The sequence below is a fragment of the Pleuronectes platessa genome, chromosome 9 (genome assembly GCF_947347685.1).
Source record: "Pleuronectes platessa chromosome 9, fPlePla1.1, whole genome shotgun sequence".
In the NCBI taxonomy this organism is placed as follows: Eukaryota; Metazoa; Chordata; class Actinopteri; order Pleuronectiformes; family Pleuronectidae; genus Pleuronectes; species Pleuronectes platessa.
The window spans coordinates 6,373,032-6,395,272 of record NC_070634.1 but is presented as its reverse complement, the minus strand read 5'-3'; the positions used below and the strand labels follow the sequence as shown (position 1 = coordinate 6,395,272).

Genomic DNA, 22,241 nt, shown 5'->3' with positions numbered 1-22,241 from the left:
CAGGAGGTCTTTAAATTATTCTAAGAACTCCATCACGCTGACGGCAGCAGTACGCAGACCTGCTGATGGTGGCCACCGCTCACTGTATCTCCGTGGTAATTAAACCGCTGTCCCAGATGTACACTCAAAAGACTATTGCGAGTGTAGGATTTCTATTAAGCAGGTGATTCCAATTCAACTAAAGAGCACTACAGAGCGCCGCATGAGAACGGAGGAAATGAATCTGCGCTGTGTAAGCATGGGGGCATTTGCAGCCACTGAGGGGCTTTTAAATGCCTCTTGAAAAGAGTGAAGGAGCCCTGGGTTCCACTTGTTGGAAATAAATCTCTTTCATCTGCAGGTACGCTGCGCAGGAGGTCACCGGCAGGTTTCAGCGGAGCGCCAGGAGAAGACGGAGAGAGCGAGCTCATTACCGGGGGGAAATCGAATGGACCAGGAGCCAAAGAGCAAGTGTTAACCAGCGGCGGGGGGGCGGGGGGCTTTCCCTGAATCAGAAAGAGATTCTAATATCCTCTCATGTGATGTGACAGGAAGAAGACTGGGAGCCCACAGAGATGCAGAGAAGAGATGCTGTTGCAAAAGCTTTTTATTGAAGAAGAGAAAACAACAGTTGACTACATGCCCCTTCCAATGATGAAGAACAGATGAGACGCTTAACTTTATCAACAGGGGGTCAAGCTCTCTCTCACACAGCAGCGGTTCAGACCCTGCTGCTGGTCTTAAAGTCACCACACCTGATATAGACACCCACTGTACGGACTCACAAACAAAAGGCAGCCTGTTTATTTACTTTGGCAAAACACAAGTAAACAAGGCAACATCTTTGAGCGAGGCAGAGCGACGTTTGAAACACACAACAGTTTAGTGATTCAGTGCTGCTCAGCCGAGGGCACTTTTACACAAACAAAGACAGTAACACAACACAAATACACTTAACAAATACTTTAAAAAAAATCATTAGATGGACTTTGTAATAAAAGCATCAGACGTCTTGAATAGATTGTAAGACAGCTGTAATGGCACAATGGAAAACTAAAGCATAGATTCACCTCTGTGCTCATGGGCCAGGCCAGGGTACACTTTGTAAAATACATGCTAGTAAGATCATATTTAAATACTGACAACATATTATTTAACACCTAAAACCACTAAAGACTTTCATCAGGATTAGTATTATGGCGATTCTGGTTTTGCGAGTTTGGTTTATGTCACATGTTGTTAATAGATACTTAGATCGGTGAGTGTGGACCAGAAGAGTTAAGGTGCACAACACAAAACCAAAACATTGAGCTGAAAGAAACTAAAGAGTGAAACTGCAAAGTCTGGTGACGATTCTTTGAGGGATCATCACCAGGAGAGACATGTTTTACATTACACCTAATTATTGAATCCACTTTTAATATTATATTATTTTAGCAAACCTTTAAATGACCTCACATTTTTATATTGGTTAAATATTTAACGTTCGGCTTCATCAACTGCTTTCAAGTCCCTTTAACACACTGTAAGTCTGATGTAAGAGGTCTCACTCTGCAAAGATATGAACTACATCTTTACATGGAGCTTCCTCAGACTGTCACAAACCAAGTTAAACAACTCTGGAAGGCATCAACAGTGTCAAAATAACAACACACAGGCTACTATAGAAAACTGAGGCGATAAGGACTGAACGAACTCTGCACCCGATACCTGAATAATAATTTCAAATGAGCACCACTATAGGGCTTTTTTCGAAATTCATCGACTGCGGTGATGGTTGATTGTTTTCTCTGCCTCCTGGGTCACTTGACTTCTTCCTCTGGGTTTTCATCAGCGGATGTAAAACTCGTGTTGTGACCTTCACCACTGCTTGTCTAATTATCGCAGCAGGTCACAGGGCCCCGCGGCGACCTTTACCATGCTGCCAACATCACATGCTAACTCGGTCGGATCCCCGGCTACATCTCTGAGCTGAAACCTAGCAACGTACAGTAAGTGACATAATGCTATATGGAGTGTGTGTTTTTCTTGTGTCCCCTGTTGCCTGGCAACCAGAGGTAATCAGAAGTGTCAAATGGCCACAGTCAGCGTGGACAGGATGCAGCTGGTGTGAGTGGAGGAGACAGAATAAGCAGAATATAAGTTTAGTTTGTTACTTGAGAAAAGACTAATAAAATTATAAAAGATGCTCAGGATGGATATAAATAGACTGACTAGCTGGAGTTCTGTGACACCTTTGAGACACTTCAACATGTTTTTAAGACGCTCTGAGAAGTCTTTCTCCGGCGCTGCACGGAGATGATCTTCCTCAGCTGCGAGGGTCTCGTTGTCTGTTGGTTTTTCTCTGTGACCGATGAACTGTCTGGCTAAATATGCGCGTCAGATATTGATGAAATAAATTCCTCAGGATATGGAGTTGAGGTTGCCTAACCTTCCACAGAAGCAGCCTTCCCTGGCTTCCTGCTCGAGGCGTGTGCGGCTGCTTCTGTCTGTGCGGCTGCTTCTGTCTGTGCACGTCTGAGAACCAAATAAACAGAGTTCACACTCTGTGCCACCTTCTCACCTTCAGCTCAAACACAAGTTTTTACTGGATGTTAAGGGATGTTAAAAACCCAGTTCTTTCCTATAATTCTGCTGTAGGCAATTTTGTTGTAATCATATTTAATTAATGAATGATCTTATTAGCACATACATTTACATTGTGATACCCTGGTAAAATAGTGGCACACTCAAACTGATCTAACAAGTCTCCTGTGACCACTTTCAGATTATTATACATGAAGTAAATAGAGTTTAATTTGTTCGTTTATCACTTCCTATCACATATCCAGATGGCACCAAACTGGATGTGACAGGAAGACAGAAAGAAGAAGTAGAGAGAAGTCTCTGGAAATTATAATACACATGACATTTGTAATCAGGGGTTTTGAAATACTCTGGTTTGCGTGATGTGGTTTGACTGTAAGCAACCAGTCCAGATAATTCACTGGCCGACCAGTATGAATAACATTGTCTGTGGTGTTTAAATGTACCCTGTGGATGATGAAGTTTGGCTTAAAATCAGAGTTCACCGTCAAAGATTCTGAATTGATTTAATTTCAATTAAAAGATTTTGCATTCACAAAACTGTTTGAATAATGTCAAATGGAATGTTGAGATACTTTTTCCAGGTGTGTAGTCATCTCTACATCACAGACACTATTGCTGATCAGTGGAATGGTGTGAAAACAGTTGTTTAAAGTGTTGTTGCATATTACCTGTGATTCCTATCGCCATGGATATTGGACCCTTGGATGTTGTGCATGTGCAAAGGTGCCTGAGCCCTCCTACATAAATGCCACATCCCCAAACAAAAATCCATATAATAGCCATTTAACATCTCTTTGCATGTGTCTGTGATCGTTTTGTATTCATTTTGTGTGTCTTTGTTCCCTCACTGTCTCACACAGGAATGACAAGATTCAAAAAGTGGTGAAAATTCCACAGGGTACATTGAACTCACCATCTTTGAATGTCTCATTAATTCAGATCAAATCAAGCAGTCAAACTACTGGTCCATCACCTTGACTGGAACAAACAATAACAAAAAAAAAAAAAATCATATTTGGGAAAGGTCCCTTCTTCGCCCATCAACGTTAAACAAACACTAGATATAAAAGACGCGTCACTGGACAATCAATACTGACACACAGCACAGTGACGCACAAAGTCACACAGTACCATTATAGTCTGGATTAAAGGTTTACTATAAGGACACTTATGCTTGGATCTGTACAGGTAAAATATTTCCTTATTCATAAAAATTTCTTATAAAGTGTCAATGCAATTAACATTAAAAATTGCATAGCCATGTCATATTGGTTTTCCCTGCCCGACTGCTTGGAGTGCAGTCACTGATCTAATCCATGGCATGGTGAATGATCTATGGTCTATCTGCTCCAACCAGCCACGTTTCTATGAATGGAATGTCTTGATTGTACAGTTCAGGCCAACACAAACGTTAAATGCTGTTTATATCAAAGCAAGGTCTACAGGAAAGTACAGAGACAATATTATGTTAAAAAAGGAGAATTGCATTTATCGACCTGGTATTGCAGTACCTCCAGGACCGGTGCACCAACACAGTGGATGGCGGTAACGCACCTTGACATTGGTTGCCACCCGCCTATAAACCGAACAAAGAAGAAGAACAGCCGCCTATTGCAGATTTTGTTGTGTGTCTGTTGTGTTTCCGACGAGCCACACACTGAAGGAAATGTTTTCATGTAGTTGCAAACACAATAACAACACATGCTAGCTTGAATTCAATTCTTTGGTGTTCAGTTATGCAGAACTGTTTTATAATAATAAGCTTCACTGTGTAATTACATCCCTCTGTGTGCTGTCTGTGCACGTGCACTTTAATAAAGATGAAAGAACAAACTAAATGATTTACTGAACGCGCCGTGGCTTTTTCTGAACACACTCATACACGCACCCTCTCCACCTGCAGGGCACATGTGTCAGACATCCTGCATGTTCTCACATTTTAGATCACGAGAACCAGTCAGTGTGTACAATTTGGGTTGCATGCTTAAACGCATGGATGTGCACAGTGGCTGGAAGATACAGGCTGAAGATAATTATGATATGAGATAATAACACTGAGTGATGATGTAAATTGTAACTGATGGATTCAGAGTGATTCTAAGCAACAGTTTAACACTTTGGGAAAATACGATTATTTGCTCTCTTGTTGCGAGTCGGATGAGAAGTTTAACACTTCTATTTTGTTTTAGTACCTTAATGTTAACACTAGGAATGGGGAAATTAGCCAACATAGGTCTGTCCAGAAACAACAAAATCTGGAAAATGAGCTCCTCCAATGCTGCCCATATTGTGGCTTTGTGGTGGTGGACGGTGGTGGGTTATGTGAAGGAATATTTCTTGGCCAGAAACAGCAAATAACCCCCTGAAAAACCACAAATGAGATACAAAATTATTGAGCTTTATGGATATGGTTCGGTGGGTAGAGGGAAGCATTTAAAGGAGCCTTCAAAGTAGGACAGCCCCTGGATTGAGACACAAGTACTGTCTCTTCTGCTGTCACTGCACTGAGTCTATAGATAATATTTGCAGGTGAACATGTGATGGTCTTTTTTGTTTCTGAAGGTGAATATAGAATATATTCATATATATATATATATATATATGGTGAATGCAAGCAACTGTGGATGGGTATGCCTGCGAGAAAGGGAGGGAGTGAAAGAGGGAGAGAGAGAGAGTGAGCAAGCGTTGGGTTATCACAGTGGAGGTGACCGGGCGCCGGCTTGTTCAGAGGTCAGTGGTGGTCTTGGCGGTGAGGTCCTGGATGCGGCTGGAGTTACAGTTTTTGCAGAGGACGTGTCCGTCCAGAGGGTAGCAGCCCTGGTTGTCCCCCTCTGAGAGCAGAGAGCCACAGTCCTGCAGGACACAGATACTCCGTGAGTCCACAATCACAAACAACCATTAACCAAGCTCTCCAATACCACACGTTCATACACTCGCTGAGCTCCTGCCCTGAATGAGACGTTTACAGCTGTTTAAACTATCAACCTACAGGAGGCTCTCCAACTCAAAGTCAGCATTTTGGTTTTCTGTGAGCTGGTGAATCTGTACCAGCAACAGCTGATTATTACAGCCTCACCATTTCTTGAAGTTGGATGTTGATCTTAAACCTATGTTAAAGGGTTTGTACTTGGGACAAAGATTTTGGGATAAAATTGTGTGAATATTAATAATATTTAGCCATGCTAGCAGCGAGCTGGATGGAAGTTGATCAGTCCACAATTTTGGTCCAGATTGAAATACCTAAACAACCAATAGATGGATGCAATAGCATTCATGATCCTCAGAGGATTTACTCTTATGACTTGGGTGATTCCCCGCAACCTTCTCACAACAGAAGTTACTTACTTTATTTGCTTCAAATTATTTCCATTTTTGTGACATTTCAAAAGTTTTCTTCAAATTCATTGGACAATTGTATGACAACAGAACTAATATGATATTTCAGTTCCCCCCCCCCCCCCCCCCCTTTTTTATACATTTACTCATTTTGACGCATTGAGTGATGGGAGAAACATTTATTGAAAACGTTTTTATTATAAGGTTGAACCAAACAAAAGGTGCAAAAGAGAAGGCTTCTGTATAAACCATGTTCCACTCTGCGTTGGTCAGGTTAAAAAGCCTCAGTTCAGTCAAAATGTCCCTTTATTAAAGGAGAGTATGTCGATCTTATATTTGACTCTTGCCCTCAGAATCAACCTGTCAATTGTTGGTCTTGTTGTTTCACTCACATTAATATGATGAACAAATTGCTTTAGCAATATTATCTCATTCCCTGTGACACTTTCAACCACTCTCCGTCTCTCTCTTTCTCTCACACTCATGCACGCGCACACACACAAACACAGAATTACAACTCCATCTACTCATGTCTCCCTGGTGACACAATTCTTCTCTTGCTGAGCCCCTTCAGCTGAACTAATCTGCTTTGCTTTCATTTGACCTTTATGTCTGCCAAATGCTCTGTGTTCTCACACTGAAATAGTTCTTTGACAATGTGACACGTTACTTCTCTTTTAGCCGGGCACGTAATGTGCAGCTTATCAGCCGGCGAGCGACGGCTGACTGATTGGTTACTATGTAAGTCCATGAACTTTGCAGAGGAGAGATGAAAAGCTATTTTGAGGCAGGTAGGAGAGGAATGATTCACTCTTCTTGCTAAAAAGGTGACCCTGGGGATGGGTATGTACATCGTGCCTTACACCTTCCTGCTATTATGACGGTCACTTGTAGCTGTGGTACATGACGACCACTGCTAATTATAGGGTGCTCACATACCAGGACAGATGAACACATCACACGTACCTCACAGCGGTAGCACTGCACGTGGAAGTCGCGGTCCAAGGCCACAATACGGACGGTCTCCTCCTGGCCCGGCGCTGGCATTATAGGCTCAGAGCACACACAGCAGCGTGGAGCGAACTTCCTGTGAGAAAGAACAGAATATAATGTGACATTATGTCATCTTTCATTTGAGACAAATGCACTTTTTGAGAGGGGAACTCACGTCATTCACTATTTGGCAGGGAGAGGTTTTCAGTGACTGTATGCAACACAAGCACCATTAGGATTTTAGATTAATTGGGCTGTTGGTTCAACATTTCTATCAGAGCCTGAGCTTACAACAAGAAAACTAAGAATAAACTGATAATCCCAACAATTGAGAAGCTGAAATAAAATATGTTTGACCTTTGCATTACACGTTTTGCCATAACCAATTCAACTGAATGTAATATTGTCTTCTTGTTATATTTAAATTCAGGGGTCAAAAGGATAAGGTTATCCAGAAATTCAAATATGAAGAAATGACCAATACATATGCAGACATTAGATTTTTATGAATCCTCAGATTTCTCTTCCAGCCCCTCAGGTTTTGGAATCACTGCACTGACTGATCCATCCATTTGTGTTTGATTTGTTCACACAAGAGCAAAAATAAGAAACCAAAACATTCAGCAAGGTCATCATGTTTAGGATGTATCAGATATCCCCCTCCTGAGTTCGCCTGCCAATTCCATCCATTTATCTAAACTGGGGCGGGTCTGATTATGATGACTGACAGAGAAGCACCTCAGCAACAGGGTTGTGACTTTTGAACTGTGACAGTATTAAATTACTTCAATGGTTTATGTTCTCAAAATTAAGAACAAACAAGTGGACTTCCAATGTTTGTTGATACACAACCTCACACCTTTGAAGGTTGATGCGGAACTTGCAGCATCTCTCTCAAGTAAAAAGCTGTTAATGCTAATGTCGGCTATGTAGCAATAGCAAAAACATACATAGGCCTTTTAATTATTTAACAGCTTACTGAGACACTGAGATGAAACTAAAAGATGAATCTGCTCTTCTCTGAAATACTTCATTTAAATAGAATGTTTTGAGGAAATGTCTACAAATAGTGAGACTATAACAAATATTGTAACTGACTCTCCCAGCAACATTTACAGAACAAGCCTAAAAACTGGTAAATTTGGAAATGCCTTTAACAGGAAGAGGTCGATCTAGTAATAGATTCAATGAGGATATGAGCCGCACGCTTAGATCTCAGGTCCCGTCCACTGGCTGGACGCTGAGTGGCAAAAAAAAAAACTCTTCTACAAGCGCATTCGGTGTCTGACAATCATAAACAGAAAAAGCTCCGGCGTGACTGTTCCTCGACACAGAGGGCTACGCTGCTGAGGTCACACTTGTCAGGTGGAATTAAACAACAGCCCAGTGCAGCCAATCCGTGCAGCAAACACTGTGCACTCACAGCAAGAGCCAGTTGTTTACTTCTGTTTCCCTTCTGGTCACTGAGTCAGGGAACATTTCTGGTAAGGTGGCGGTTGTGCAATCAGAGTGTGACACAATGGCAGGAATTTACTATTCATGTCCACTGCTGCATCTCATAAGGTCAGTGGTCTTGTGAAATGATTTGCAGTATTTCAAGAAAAGGAAGCAAGAAGATCCGTATTAACACAACTTCCATATTTATATATATATATATATAATTTGTATGTCAATTAAGGATACTGAAGCAGCTTGGTTGGATGACCATCTTATAATGTTAGCAAACAGTAACACATCAGGGAGACACAAAGCAACCTTAGCATTTGTTATTGTTTGTCATGTGTCTGGACAATGTGGACAGATGAAAGATATGTATTCTCCATGGAGCAGAGGAGATTTTGGACGCATGCTAGTTACCTGCCTAATTTGAAGTTTGAGAAGAGGATGTGTTTAGTTGAGCAAAACTGCAAACAACTAGCATCGACCACAGGTATTTAATGGGTCTTGTCTATTAAGCAGGTTAATGTAGGATTACAATAGCTACCAATAGAGTTTGGAGGCTCTAACTGTGTGAAGCACCTCAGATGTCCCGTGCTCAGTTGAAGCCTTTGATTAGTGCCATAATAAAATAATTACAAAATCCAGGCATAGCAGCAGCCTGCTAGTTACCAAACTACAAAATAAACAATCAACAAAATTATTTTTCTCTTAAGAATTCGGAGGTTGTGAAACGGCAATCAAACCTTACTCCAGCCAAAAGTTCAACTAATAGTCACTCTTTGTCCTGAGGGAATTATCTGACCCAAAGTCAGTTGTTAGTGCTGATATAATTGGTAGATCAGATACTTGATTTCACAGTTAACTGCTGAATTTGTAGTGAAGCAGACAGATGTAAAAAAAAAATCAATGAGAGGAAAATAGGAAAAACAGAGGCAGATGATAATTCTTGGGTTCATCAACACGTGACCTCTTTTCATTTTATACACAGTTATTTGATTGGTTGTTAATAGAAAACGTATTGATTGGTGCAAATGAATGTCATACTTGTGAAAGTCCTCGATGCAGTGGATGTGGTTGGAAGCGTCCACGGTGAAAGGGATGCCGTCCAGGCTGCGGTGGCACACCACGCAGGTGAAGCAGTGAGGGTGGTAGGCTTTCCCTGTAGCCCGCAGGATGCGCTCCATGATGGGCTTACTGCAGATGTTGCAGGTCTCAAGGGTGTTCTGCAGAAACAAACACACATACACTCACATGTTTACACAACAAACCATGAATGGAGTGATTCTCATGAGTCATTTTCAATGGGCCTTTAAGTGCTTGTGTACTATGATTACTAATTTACACAGCATGAAAACTTTGTAAAAATCTCCTGCGTTTCTTTGTGAATTAAACCTCCCGTCTCCTGTGTTACACTCGTGGTGGCTCTCTTTCCACTGGAGCCTGTGTCACAAATAAATCCTCGCCCGCTACCTTTAGCTCGGCTGTCCTCAGATGCCTCTGAAGCTGAAGGAATCTGATTAGCACTCCCCTCGAAACACAAACACAGTCATTTATCAGTTGCCCTCAACCACACTCCATCCTCCCATATGCAAGAGTGTGAGCAGTAAATATTTCCACTTTGTGATGACTGCAGGTTTTCTGCAGCCAGGCGACTGGGCAAGCGGCCCACAAATGAGGGGGCGGGGGGGTTAGATGTGGCGGCCGCCCGCCTCTGACTTATCTGTGGCATCTCTCTTCTTAATATCTGCCGGGAGACGCCATTCGTTATTTCGATATTTTATAAGTAATGACCGCCTCTCTAAACAGCAATGCAATTACAGGGGGATGGATATATCATGTGAGTGTGATCAGTGTGCGGCCTGATGTGGCTGTGTGTGAGCTGATGGGCTTCGCTGTCACTGCAGCTTGCTCAGGCATTTCCTGGATCTCTGTGTGTCTCTCTTCTCCCCCCTTCTTTCTGCGCTTGGCTGAGCTAAAGAGTTCACGGTTCAGCTGTTCCCATTGGCTCCCACTGTAGTAGTGAGCTGCCTCAGTGTTTCCAAACACAGCTCTGGGTGTGTAGCAACACTGTGCTGCGTCATCAGCTGCCTCCCAGACGTGCCGCCGGGTCCTGCCGTTTAAAATGACACTTTTGTGACCGCTCGGCTTAGATAAACTCTGAGCCATTCGCCGTCCGGCTGCGGAGGACGCGCAGTGACATTTGTAGTATATATGCTAATGAGCGGAGCGTCTTCCGAGGACGAGGTTCAGTGAAACTACAATCTGAAACAGTTTCTGACATGAGTCTGTGTGGTGCCATTCTGTGACTTTTGCTGCTCAGGCCTCCTCACAACACCATCATGTGCCACTGAAGATGAGAGCAGCTGATGTATGACTCCAGGCTGGAGTGAAGTGGTTTGAAAAATAGCCGTTTCTTCAAAGCACTCTTGGAGAGGCATTATTTCATGAAAAGCAATGTGCGCAGACAAGCTCTGGATCCTTATTTATTTATTTTCCCCTCCAAGACGGTAATAGAAATAAACATTATTCCCAGGGCAACATTTGTGTATAAACAATGTCCATATTGCAATCCTGCTGGATCCTGGAAGTGGAATAAAGCCTTTAATGAGCTCCCTGCACTGAACCCTTGAGGTTTGCCTCATACACGCACACAGAGACAGAGCGAGATAGAGGTAGAGCGAGGGAGAGAGAGCGAGGGAGAGAGAGAATATATTTGCAACCTGAGAATGTGAGTGAGATACCGAGGCCAAACAGCACTAAAGCATCCTTAACTCTTACTCATCTGTCTGGATTTCCACTTACTTATTCTCATCTGTCCTTCATGTGGGAATACCTTGCCCTTGTTTAGCTTAACTAGAGCATATGATTTCACAGCACACACTTCCTCCAGGCCATTGTAATGAGTACAGTACTCAAAAGACAAAATTTCTCTCTTTCTCCCTGATGGTAATATTCTATGACCTCAATTCATTCATTTTGCTCAGCCTCCGTTGTTTTGCTTTTATTTAAATCACTCGTGACTCCTATTATTTGATGTTAGGTAACTGCTGTTACAGAAACCTGGGTCTGATGTCAATACAGAAGACGTGCAGAAATTTGGTCAGTGTCTGGGTGCAACATCCACAGATGCTTGAGGAAATTCTGCATAAATCACTTCAAGCCCTTTGTCACACATCCAGGTCCTTTGCAGATCGCCACTAGAGGGCTGTATATGTCTGCAGATGTCCGGGTTTAGCTTTTCCCCTGACTAAATGTGATGTATTCAAGCATATGTATTCTTTTTTTTTTCCCTCTCTCTCCCTCATACATTTCTCTAAGTGTTTGCCCAGAAGGCTAAACAAATGTCTAGGCAGATGAGGTAAAGTGAATTTAGGTCAGACAGCCTCTTGCTGAACTGAGGGGTGAGTGGAGTGCTCTAAAGTCAATTGTGGCCCCCTTTTCTCATAGTGAGCTGTTTCTTTTGCCACAAAGTGCTCCCATGCTCTAACACCAAACAGACCCCAGCCAAGCTCCCCACTATTTAGCAACGGGCCCCCAAACCACATTTGACACAGCTGTCTGTTAGAATGAGGAGTGTGATGGAAAACAAAGCATTGAAGAGGGAGTTAAGAGGTCCCATGTGCTCTGCTCCGAACATGTGACACAGGCCTGATGGACTGAGAAAGAAACACAGAAGGTTAAATAACACACATCAACATTCAGACACACACAAATCCAAGTAATTTTGTGTTATATTGAGTCTCAGAAAATCTCTTGTATTTAAATAATGGTAATGGTTTGAGTCCATTTGACAGATTTGACTGTAAATAAGCTCGTAATCTGTTACTGCCTGGATCAAATGATGAAAGTTTTCTGATTCTAAACACGTAATCATATACAAGTTATTTTGAACAAATAACAAATACTTAATTAATAAATTAATTTAGCAAATTATCTGATTATCTCAGTTAATCAATTAGTTGTTTTTTGGTCTATAGACAATTGTGGGCAACTCCCAATTTAATTTCCAGAGCCCATAGTCTTGTCTTCAGATAACTTTGTTTAATTTCTTTGGGTCAACTAATAATCTAAAAGTAAAATGTTCAGTTTGCAATAATGCAACACAGAGTAAAACAAAAATTCCTCACGCATGGAGGCAGGAACCATCACATGTTTGGGATTTTTGTTTATGTAATTATGTAAAAAAATAATCAATTAACCAAAATAGACAAGCTATGGGTCATTTTGATTGTAAATCAAAATATTACAAATAATTGAGGTTACACTATGTATTTTTTCAGCAATGCTGGAACAAATCTGATGTAACAGCGAACAGCTGGAAATCCGCTGTGGCATACTGCTAACTTGAAGCTGTTCTCCTCCGACCACATCAACACACATTTTTATACCTATCTTTTTTTTTTTTTCACATGGCCGAGTCGGGCTGACAGAAGGCAGGCTGGAGTTCAGTGAGACCGCATGCGATTTATGACCTGGCATGCTGAATTCAGAGTGGGCCAAATTTACAGATGATCTGATTCAGTGTGTGCGTGTGCGTGCACGTGCGTGCGTGCGCCTGCACCCTCAAAGAATGTGCTGGTTTGTGCCAGCTCATGCTGTGTGAATTAAATACACCCTACTGAGGGTGGTTCTGTGTTTTCTAACAAGGGCTTGTTCGAAAGACAAATCTGCCGCAGCATTTGGTTTCCTCCGCAGTGAATAAGAGATTCTGACTCGGTCGTGAACTATGAGTCAAATCACTGACCCTCCTACTTCCCGAGGGAAGGTGTCTGTTGACTTAATGAACCTTGACAAGCAGCCTTTCTCCCTTTTTATTGCTTAATATGGGTCAATCAAGCAGGACAAAGAAAAATCTTTTTTATCTACAATTATAAAATTATGCACTCAGGTTGCGTATATTTCAACAGAAAGTGCTATATTATAAAAGAAGAAGAGATGAATGGGATGGGAGAGAGATGAGTGGGAAAGGAGAGAGATGAGTGGAAAGGAGAGAGATGAGGAAACTATGACTCCTAATGAGTGATACTATAGAGAAAGTGTGAAAAAGTTACAAACTGCACGGCTCAACAAAACTGACGTCACGATACCATGAAAGTCTTATCAAACGGTAAAGGAGCAGTTTCACACTTTGAATATAAATAACGGAGTTGACATTCAATAAACATAACCTTACTAACGGTAATAGGTAGTACTCTAACACATGACAGCAGGTCTAGGTTTATTGAGTGTGGATAAGCCATCAATTACATTTAAGTCCTGCAGTGCAGCTGCAGCTTTATATCTAGCAGACATATATGAGGGTGGTATCAATCTTCGCCTTTTCAACTCTCTGCAAAAAAGAGAGGAAGCACATTTTATAAAAACGTCAAATTATTATAAGTGGATAAATACTCTTCTGACACCTCTGACAATATCAAAACATCACAAATAATTGTTTGTAATTGTTTCACTTCTTTTTTCGGTGGATGGGGGTTGCCCTTTTTAAAAAGATATTCAAATTATTTTGTTCTTAACACACTCCTGTGACACTCTGCCTGCTTCTCTCTTTAAAGATTCCTGTCATTAAATGTCAACTCCAGGTAGTATCTGAATTATTCCACAGCAGACTATAAACGTAAAGGTCAACGCTGGATAGAAAAGCTCCCAACAGTCTGCAGTTTATATGCTGTTGTCTAAAGTGTGTTCACGAGAGACACAGTTTCCTTACTCACAGCTGACTTGGCACCAGCTTGTCTTCATGCATATTTAAAAAAAAAGCAGATATGGTAAAACAGTCACCATGACAGTGTTTTCAGACTGTAGGAGCGTCACCCTTCCCTGATCTGTGGTCCGCTCAGGTCGCCGAGGCGGAGAGGTCAGTGTGTGACTGTGTGTGAGGATAACTTGAGTTTCCCTTCAGCTGGTTGGGTTCAGTGATCATGATCATTTCGCAATTCTCATTTCTGCGAAGGTTAAAAAGTGAACAGCCCCCCCCCCCAGTCCAACTCTCAGCATCAGCCAACAGTGTGAGCATATGAAGATATAATAACAGGACCTTACTCCCTTACAAAATCCTGTCACTTATAAGCATGTTATGTAAATCACCCACTCGTATCTTCTCTGCTGCCTGGATGCAGATGACTGAGGTGTGTGTGTTTTGGTTTTGTTTACGTGTGGGTGTGAGTGAGCCCGTCAGGCAGTGGAAAGTGATTCTCCTAATGGTCTGCTGACTCCCAGGATCAGTGACCTTGAAAGTATCAGGCGCGTAAATCACAGACGGAGCATTTGTGACACTCATCCGTGTGCCCGCCACTCAGGCAGGACGAGTGCGCAGAGGTTTCGATGTCTCTGACCTGGAATGGCCCTGCCTCCTCTGGGTGCAGGTCTACCCTGCTCGGCTCAGTCTGTCTGTGTAATAAATTCACACTGGGTTATGGACGAGCGGCGCGTGTAGGATTAGGATGGCAACATGCCAGAGCCTCCTCTCCTGATTTGTTTCTTTACATTTATTTTATGTCTTGGCCTGGACACTTTATGAGCAGCCTCGGACTCAGATGTCCTCCTCACCAGCAGCTGCTCTGCCTTTGCAGGTTACCCACAACTTTTGACAAACTAACTAATATGAAATGAGATTTAAATATTCATACATTCTATTACGCTCAGCTGTGTTGCTGTATTTGTTGCCAGAGATTTCTTATTTTAGCTGCGTGAGAGCGTCATTGTAAAGCCGACATGAAGGGACAGGGCCGACACAGAGATCATGCCTTACTCAGGCCTTTCTCCAAAGAATAAAAGGTGGCAGTGGGGGGCCCTGATCTCTCTCTCTCCAGCTTAGGCAAAGTGGCCGGCCTGCCTGACTGCCTGTCTGCCTCTGTGCCTTAAATTCAGGCTCCGCAGCAGAATGTGACCCCTCTGGACTTTGGGCAATGTCTCCTGCTCTGGTTACAGAGAGAAACTGACAAAGACCCCGGCAGTAGTTCTCTCATGGCATGAGTTAGAGTGACATTGTGGTGGGTCAGCACTGGGTCACAGATATTTTTCTCCCGCTCTCTCCTGGGGGGGGGGGGGGGGGAAATGCGCTTCGACAAAAAACATGAGGACGGTTTAGGGGGCCTGGTGTTTGGAATCGCTCTCTCGTCTTTTGTCCAAACAGTGAATTCTAATAACAACAGTCCGGCTTTTCATCCACTTGCTGGTGATGGATTGGACGGCTGTATTTCCTGTAGTGCGGGTCGGTAATAAGAAATAATGACCTGCTTGAGTTTAGTGGGCTCACACCCACTGTACAGCGGAATTATACACACATATAATTGTCTTGGCAATTCTGGAAACGTACTAAGATGTGAAATCCTATTCATGCAAGTGCTATCTAATTGGCTCACTCCTTTGAGGAATTAGACCGAGTTAATCACGTCTGAATATACAGAACTCAATTAGAACTCTGCAAGCTAATGCAGACAGCCATGAATATTTGATGACGAAGTCAGCAGAAAGCGAGTCTCTGTGTGTTCACAATGGTGCTACAGACGACAAGTAAAAACCAGGGTGCAAATACACCTGTCGTCCCTGCTCGGCATGCGCCAGGCTGTTCTCTTAGCAGCATCTGTGTGGCCACATCCAGACACGCAGCACTGCCAACACCGACTTACAGCGGCGCAACGACGAGCATATGGGGACCCTGAATGCACCATGCTGGCTGTGAGCCTCTGGATCTGACTACCTGGATATCCATCACACGGGAGTGACAGGTGTGTGGGGTGGTGTGCAGTCATTTCTAATTAGAGCCATATTACTGTCAGAGAAGCTACATTATGGGCTTTCTGTTTCTGTGTTGTGCTGTGAGTGGATGTGAGAAGAGAGATCATCCTCTGTGATTGAATGTATTGTATATCTCCGCTCTCAATGACAGCAGCAGCTTGAGGGGAGTTCTTGGGGGATATCCCATTGTTAGATGGGAGAATAGTCGGATATGATGTGCTGTGGAGGACATCCATCACCAGGAGCCCCAATACAGCTGGCACCACTCCTGTCGCCTCTGGGTGCTGTGCCACCCTCGGAAACTTCCCTTTGCTATCTCGATCGTATGATTATGGTGTGTTTGAAGTCGAGTGGAAAATTCTGTAAACACAACTGGAGCAGTAGATCCTCACCTTTTTTGTAGTGTGATGTACGCCCACGTGGCTGTCAGATAAACTCAAGTATCCCTTCACCAACAAAATATTTATTTCAATTCATTTGAGGTGGAGTTTAAGTTAAGCTATAAAACATGGATGTTGTTACAAGATTTTCGTATTCTTCAAGGTTTAAGTTGGTTTGGTCAAAAATTGACTTCTACTTGTAAAGCTTAAATTTGCAGAAGCTGGATTTTTCACTTTCACCTTTTATTTGACCTGTCTATCCATAAAGTTCAGCTCACTCTACATTACATTTTTTCAGCTAAATATTTCACAGATTTGATCAACATATGCTGTAGAATATAAACCTGTTTATCAATAAGTTAATATCAACAATTTAAACAATTGCTTTGGTTTTCCTTCACACTCGGTAGAAACACATGGTATTTAAAACTAAAACGGACTCAGGTTGGTCAGAATCAGCTTATTGGTGCTAGCATTTGACCAATTTTGTGAACCTTGGTGAGTTTCTGTATGTGTGTGTCATCAAGGCAAAATGTGGTCCTGGAAATCAACTGAAGTGAGAACGTAACAAACCAGCTCGCAAACAGATCCCATCTCTGTAATAGCACTAGAGTTGTGATCAAACCAAAGAGTGAGTTCAAAGATAGGTTTGGTCTGATTTATGAGGACTGAATACTTCTGTCATAGTGTAGTAATGACCTGTGAAGTATCATGGGTCAGAACGTCATCATATTGACAGGCTGGTGTGATCCCATTGCAAAATGCTCTGTAAATCCGAATCACAATCACTTTTCCACAGTCTTAGGGTTGTTTCAGTTAAAGTGGAATAACTGTGGCTCTGAAACAATACGTTTGATACATTTCTGAGGATCTATTATTTAAAAAGTCAAAAAGCATTTAACCCTGTTGGTTAGTTGGTTTGTTTGTTTGTCAGCAGATTCACACAAAAACTACAGAAAGAATTTCCACAAAACTTGGTGGAAGAATGAGACATGGATCAAGAAAAGAAATGGTGAGAATAATCAGTTCGGACATTTTACACAAATGTTTGCTTGAAATACATTTTACATTAATAAAGCATGGTATTCTTTGTTTCTGATGATAAAAGCAATCACTTTTTACAAGACTATTAAGCACCAAGCAGGATTTTCTAAATGTCAGATAGCAATTAATTCCTTCATGATTTTTCCAACCCAACAGTGTCTTTCTCCCAGGATCAATGTTACTGCAAATAATCATAAAATCATAGTTAGAGTTTGAGCTGAAAAAACTGTGAAAATGAATTACAAGAAGGCAGCCCAGGATTAAAGCTGTTAAGGACGGATGAATGGGTGTCCAACGAGGCCGACATCACTACTTTCCAGTACAGGCAAATATACGCTGAGGGTAACAGCTCATCAGTCAATCATGAATGTTTCCTGGTGACTGGCAGGTCAGGACTGCTCCGTGCACTTCTTCCTTTTCAATAGCAGAATTGAAAATCTTTCCCAGAGTGTAACCAACGAGACCGGAGCCCATTTATTTTAAATAACTGAGCTACGGTACAACACCAGATAATGAACGCAATTACATTCAAGCAAGTTGTGTCCGTGACCTTGCTGGTCTCCGAAATTTTGTCAAAAGAGGCAGAAATAGATTAAGGTTTTTATGTGGGCAAATCCCTATCTTTTTATTACTGCTCTTTCAATATGAAGCTCTGCTCCTGGCTTGACCTTGTGTTACTTACATCAGTCTCATTACAATACTGCACTTTGCTTCGCTGAATTCATAGGGAGTGGTAGTATAAACAGGAAGGCCAGGATGTGATTCTGCCCCTTACATGGAACTGAGCATTGTCTAAAGCCTTTTCACCAATCACTGGTGTCAGTAAAGAAGATTGAATGGATCTGTTTATCAGCATCCAACCAGATGCAAAGGGCAGGTAAATAACCATTTTTAAATGAATTAATTCATTAACTTGTCATCAACTCGTCTGAGGGAATGCTGCTGAAATCTGCAATAAACTGCTGCAGTAATGAGGCTGAGATGCAGGGCACCCAATGGACTTAAGAACAGTGGGCACATACCCTGTGTAAGCAATTAACCTCAGTGACACTGAGTCCCAGGGCTGAACTTGTTCAAAGAGCAGCTGAGCTATCAGATGGATGAGGAGCCCCTGTTGCTCTCAGCTCTGTTCAATAATATGATCGCGTGGTTACAGGCAGACTTCCTGAAGTGAAAGGAAGGAGAAAATTACTCTTCATTTCTAAGACTACATATTCAAAACCATGCAGTGGCTTTAATAATCCCACTAATTCATAGCATTTTGTGGCTTGAACTCAGTGGAAGGTATAATGACTGCTAGAACACAATGAACATTTTTTTTTTTTTTTTTATGTGAAGTTGTGAAAAGGTCTCAAATGAATCTTTAATTTTATATTCTGAGTCTATAAAGAAGGTCATAGTTGCTAGGTAATTCCATCAGTCAATCAGTCGACGTTATAGGTAGATTTGGTGACATGTGTTGTAACTGGTGGTTTCATTCTACAGCAGAGCTACTTCTTTGGAAATGAAACTTGCAAAGAATTGCTGCCTCTAGTTCATTGCTCACTAATGAAATTAATACAAAAAATGATAGCATTTAAAAGCAGAAATTGCATTTTCTGTGTTGCTTTGTAGACACATTTTTGATGAACAATTACAGCTACTTTTGTGACTTGTACATTTCACCTACTGAAACTGCTTTACAATGAAAATGATGCAATTTGAACAGCAGCAGTTGAAAATGTTATGTTAGCATTAACAGTAACTTTATTCACCACTGATATGGTGTGAAGAGAGTGACAATTAAACAATGAGGCAGATAGTGAAGAGATTACATTATAAACAGATGTGCTGTATTACATGAGGCATTGTTGTAGTGAATCCCTCCAACATATACCTGGACTCGATGCTGTCTGTATCTGGTGTTGTAACACAAAAGCTTCCAGACTGCCTCTCTGTCTGTCGAATGACACCACTTTACCTCAAAATTGGAGCAATCTTCCTAAATGCGTTACATCTCATAACGTCCCTCACAAGATTTGTCTGAGACTGTGTCCTTAACTTAAAAAAGCCTAAAGTTTCTTCACCTTAATGTGAAAATTTACTGGAAAAAAACTGACGCTTCGCACAATGAAGCCGTCTGTGGGTAAGATTACATGCGTATGAAGGATTAATGTGAACAAACCTGAATCAACCCATGCAGGCCCTTTGGTTCAACACATGAAAACATACTGTAAACATCATCATTACTTTGATGAGAAGATTGATACCACCATGTCTGTGCACAAAAGCAGATAATAAACCCACTTATCACATCTCATTTCATTCATTTGTACAAAACCTTAAATGTAAATCACCGTTGCAACAGTAACGGGTTTTATGTTTTTACCAGGAGCAGTTTGTGAGACAATTAGATACAATGTCTTGATTGTGAGCTTTAAAAAGATAAAAAGTTCAGTTAAAGATAATCTGTTATATAGTCTTTCCCCACGGGATGTGTCTTCCATTCAGATTTGTAGAATTCCATAAGCCCTTTGATTGATGCTCAAAGTTGCAGAAAACACACATTCAAGAATAATCTGAATTAAATTGAGCTTTCTGGGAAAGCCCTTAGATGCACTAAAGCCAAACTAGTGTCTTCAATAACAGTGATGGACAGCTCTCTGGATGGTGTTTTTACACTCACTCATACTTTCAGTCTTATCATCCATGCAAACAGGGAGTATCAGGAGCTGTGGGACACCACCGACTAATTCATATCAGAAAAGAAAAAAACAATGGTGAGCACATTAACATGATTACAAATGACTCCATGCAAAATTGGACATTAACTGAGCGGCTGTCGACTTTATCATCATGATCATGTTTTTAAATACGCAGCGATAAGGACTCAGGCAGGGGAAGTGCCGAAAACGAAGTCTGAGTGCTGCCCTGCAGTTGTCGTCTGACTGAGGTTTGTTCGCCTGACAGTTAGCAGGTAGGAAAATCTGAATATAGATAATAACAGATGGGGGTGAGTTCCTGCCCATTACTAAAAAGGAATCAAATATATCTAGACAAATGAATGAGGCAAATCACCCAGAGGAACAGGTGGATCTTGTCAATATAAATGCCACTATTGTTCTGCAGAATATGTAAAGTTCTGGACTAGATAAAGGAGCTGCTGATCCCTTACTCTGATAGAGAGCAGAGAACTCTATTGGATGACAGTCGCTCTGGCAAACAAAATGTATTCCTACAATCCGTGGCAAAGGGATTAATAGATTTTTTACTTGACATTGTACAGATTCTACTAACAGTTTGTTTCCTCAGGCAGCTGTTAGACCTGTAAGATATTCTACATCAAAATGTAATACACTGCCAGAGGCAGTTACAAACATTTACTTCACACTTAGAGTACATTACATAAGGGATTAAAAATATAAAATGTGTTTCCAATAACTTAATACTCAAAGTCTTAACAGAACATCTATTGTGTGGTCTGAAAAATGTAGTTTTGATTTACACTCTATAATCAAATAAATGTATGTACAAACACACATACTGCATGTAACTTGGGACTTCACATATTTAACATGGGGAGTCTATAAAGACAATATTAAATTGGAAAATGGGGGCACTGTGTTCTTCAAAACAAAACTAAAGATATCTCAGGATCTGCTGCTTTGATTTTGACTTGAATTAGTATTGTAATTTTTTTCTGTGACCTTTGGACTGAGCCACACTTGCTGTTTGTAACCAGCTGCCTCCTCTAGATTAATATTTAGCATAAGACATGAAAGTAGCATCAATGCTCTCATCTCCCTTTGAAATAAAGTGAGCGAGAGTCTCTCCCAAAATGTCAAACTAGGGAAGTCAACAGTAGCGTTTCATAACAAGGTTTAACTAAATTCATAAGTATGATGATGATGCGATGACAATCTCAACACCTAGGTTGGTTTTGGACTGACGTGGTAAACAGCCCCCTCCCTCACCATCATCCATCCATTATATATACCCCTCATCCTTCGAGGGTCGCAATGGAGCTGGAGCCAATCCCAACTGACGCTGGGCTAGAGGTAGGCTTCACCCTGGACAGGTTGCCAGATTATCACAGGGCTAACATACAGAGAAAAACAACATTTTACACATTGACACCTAGAGTCAATTTAGAATTTACAATCCACCTAACCGCCAGTCTGCATGTGTTAGGACACATTATAATATTTGTTCATATCTTCATTTTTTTGGTTAAGGTGCAGTGTTAGAGCATGGCCGAATAGGGAAATAAATACTCTCCACATGGGTCTTGGAGTGGGGTTACATCCATTTTTAGTGGACAACTCAACGCACAAAACAGCGACACAACTGAGAGACTCAGGAGAGCAACGACAGCTGAACTAAGGTTGTTAACAAACAAACCTCCAATCAAGACTCTCTAGACAGTAACCCAGAGCACAGAGTCTTTTTCACAACACTACTTCATTGTGCACACGGACACTTTCCCCATTGTGATGGAAGGTTTCTGCAAGCTGGTGAAAGGAGAACTCCGGCAGCAGCTGATGTCTAATGCAGAAGAGTTTAATGTAGACTTGATGCATCAAGGAGACCAGAAGGTGAAATAAACAAACCCTAACAGAGTAACATGAGCAATTGTCACACCCAAGTCTAACCATGTCTCCCACAGCCTCCCCATATATCTCCCTCACCGTGCGTCACCCATTCTAACAGCACATCCTTGAAAGGCTTGCTGTCACTCTCTATGTTACATGTAGGTGTTCACAT

At 41.6% G+C, this 22,241-nt stretch overlaps 1 protein-coding gene across 7 annotated transcripts in view; it reads right to left on the bottom strand.

The window, feature by feature from the left end:
* Positions 1-568: 568 nt before the first annotated feature.
* lpp (LIM domain containing preferred translocation partner in lipoma) overlaps positions 569-22,241 on the bottom strand; it is a 143,927-nt gene continuing 122,254 nt past the window's right edge. For all 7 annotated transcript variants that reach the window (XM_053429856.1, XM_053429853.1, XM_053429860.1 and 4 more), the window contains 3 exons: positions 9,382-9,560; positions 6,871-6,991; positions 569-5,421 (listed from right to left, as the gene is read on the bottom strand). In XM_053429856.1, the coding sequence (XP_053285831.1) occupies positions 5,293-5,421; positions 6,871-6,991; positions 9,382-9,560 (429 nt within the window). In that variant the 3' untranslated portion in view covers positions 569-5,292. The remainder of the gene's footprint in view (positions 5,422-6,870; positions 6,992-9,381; positions 9,561-22,241) is intronic.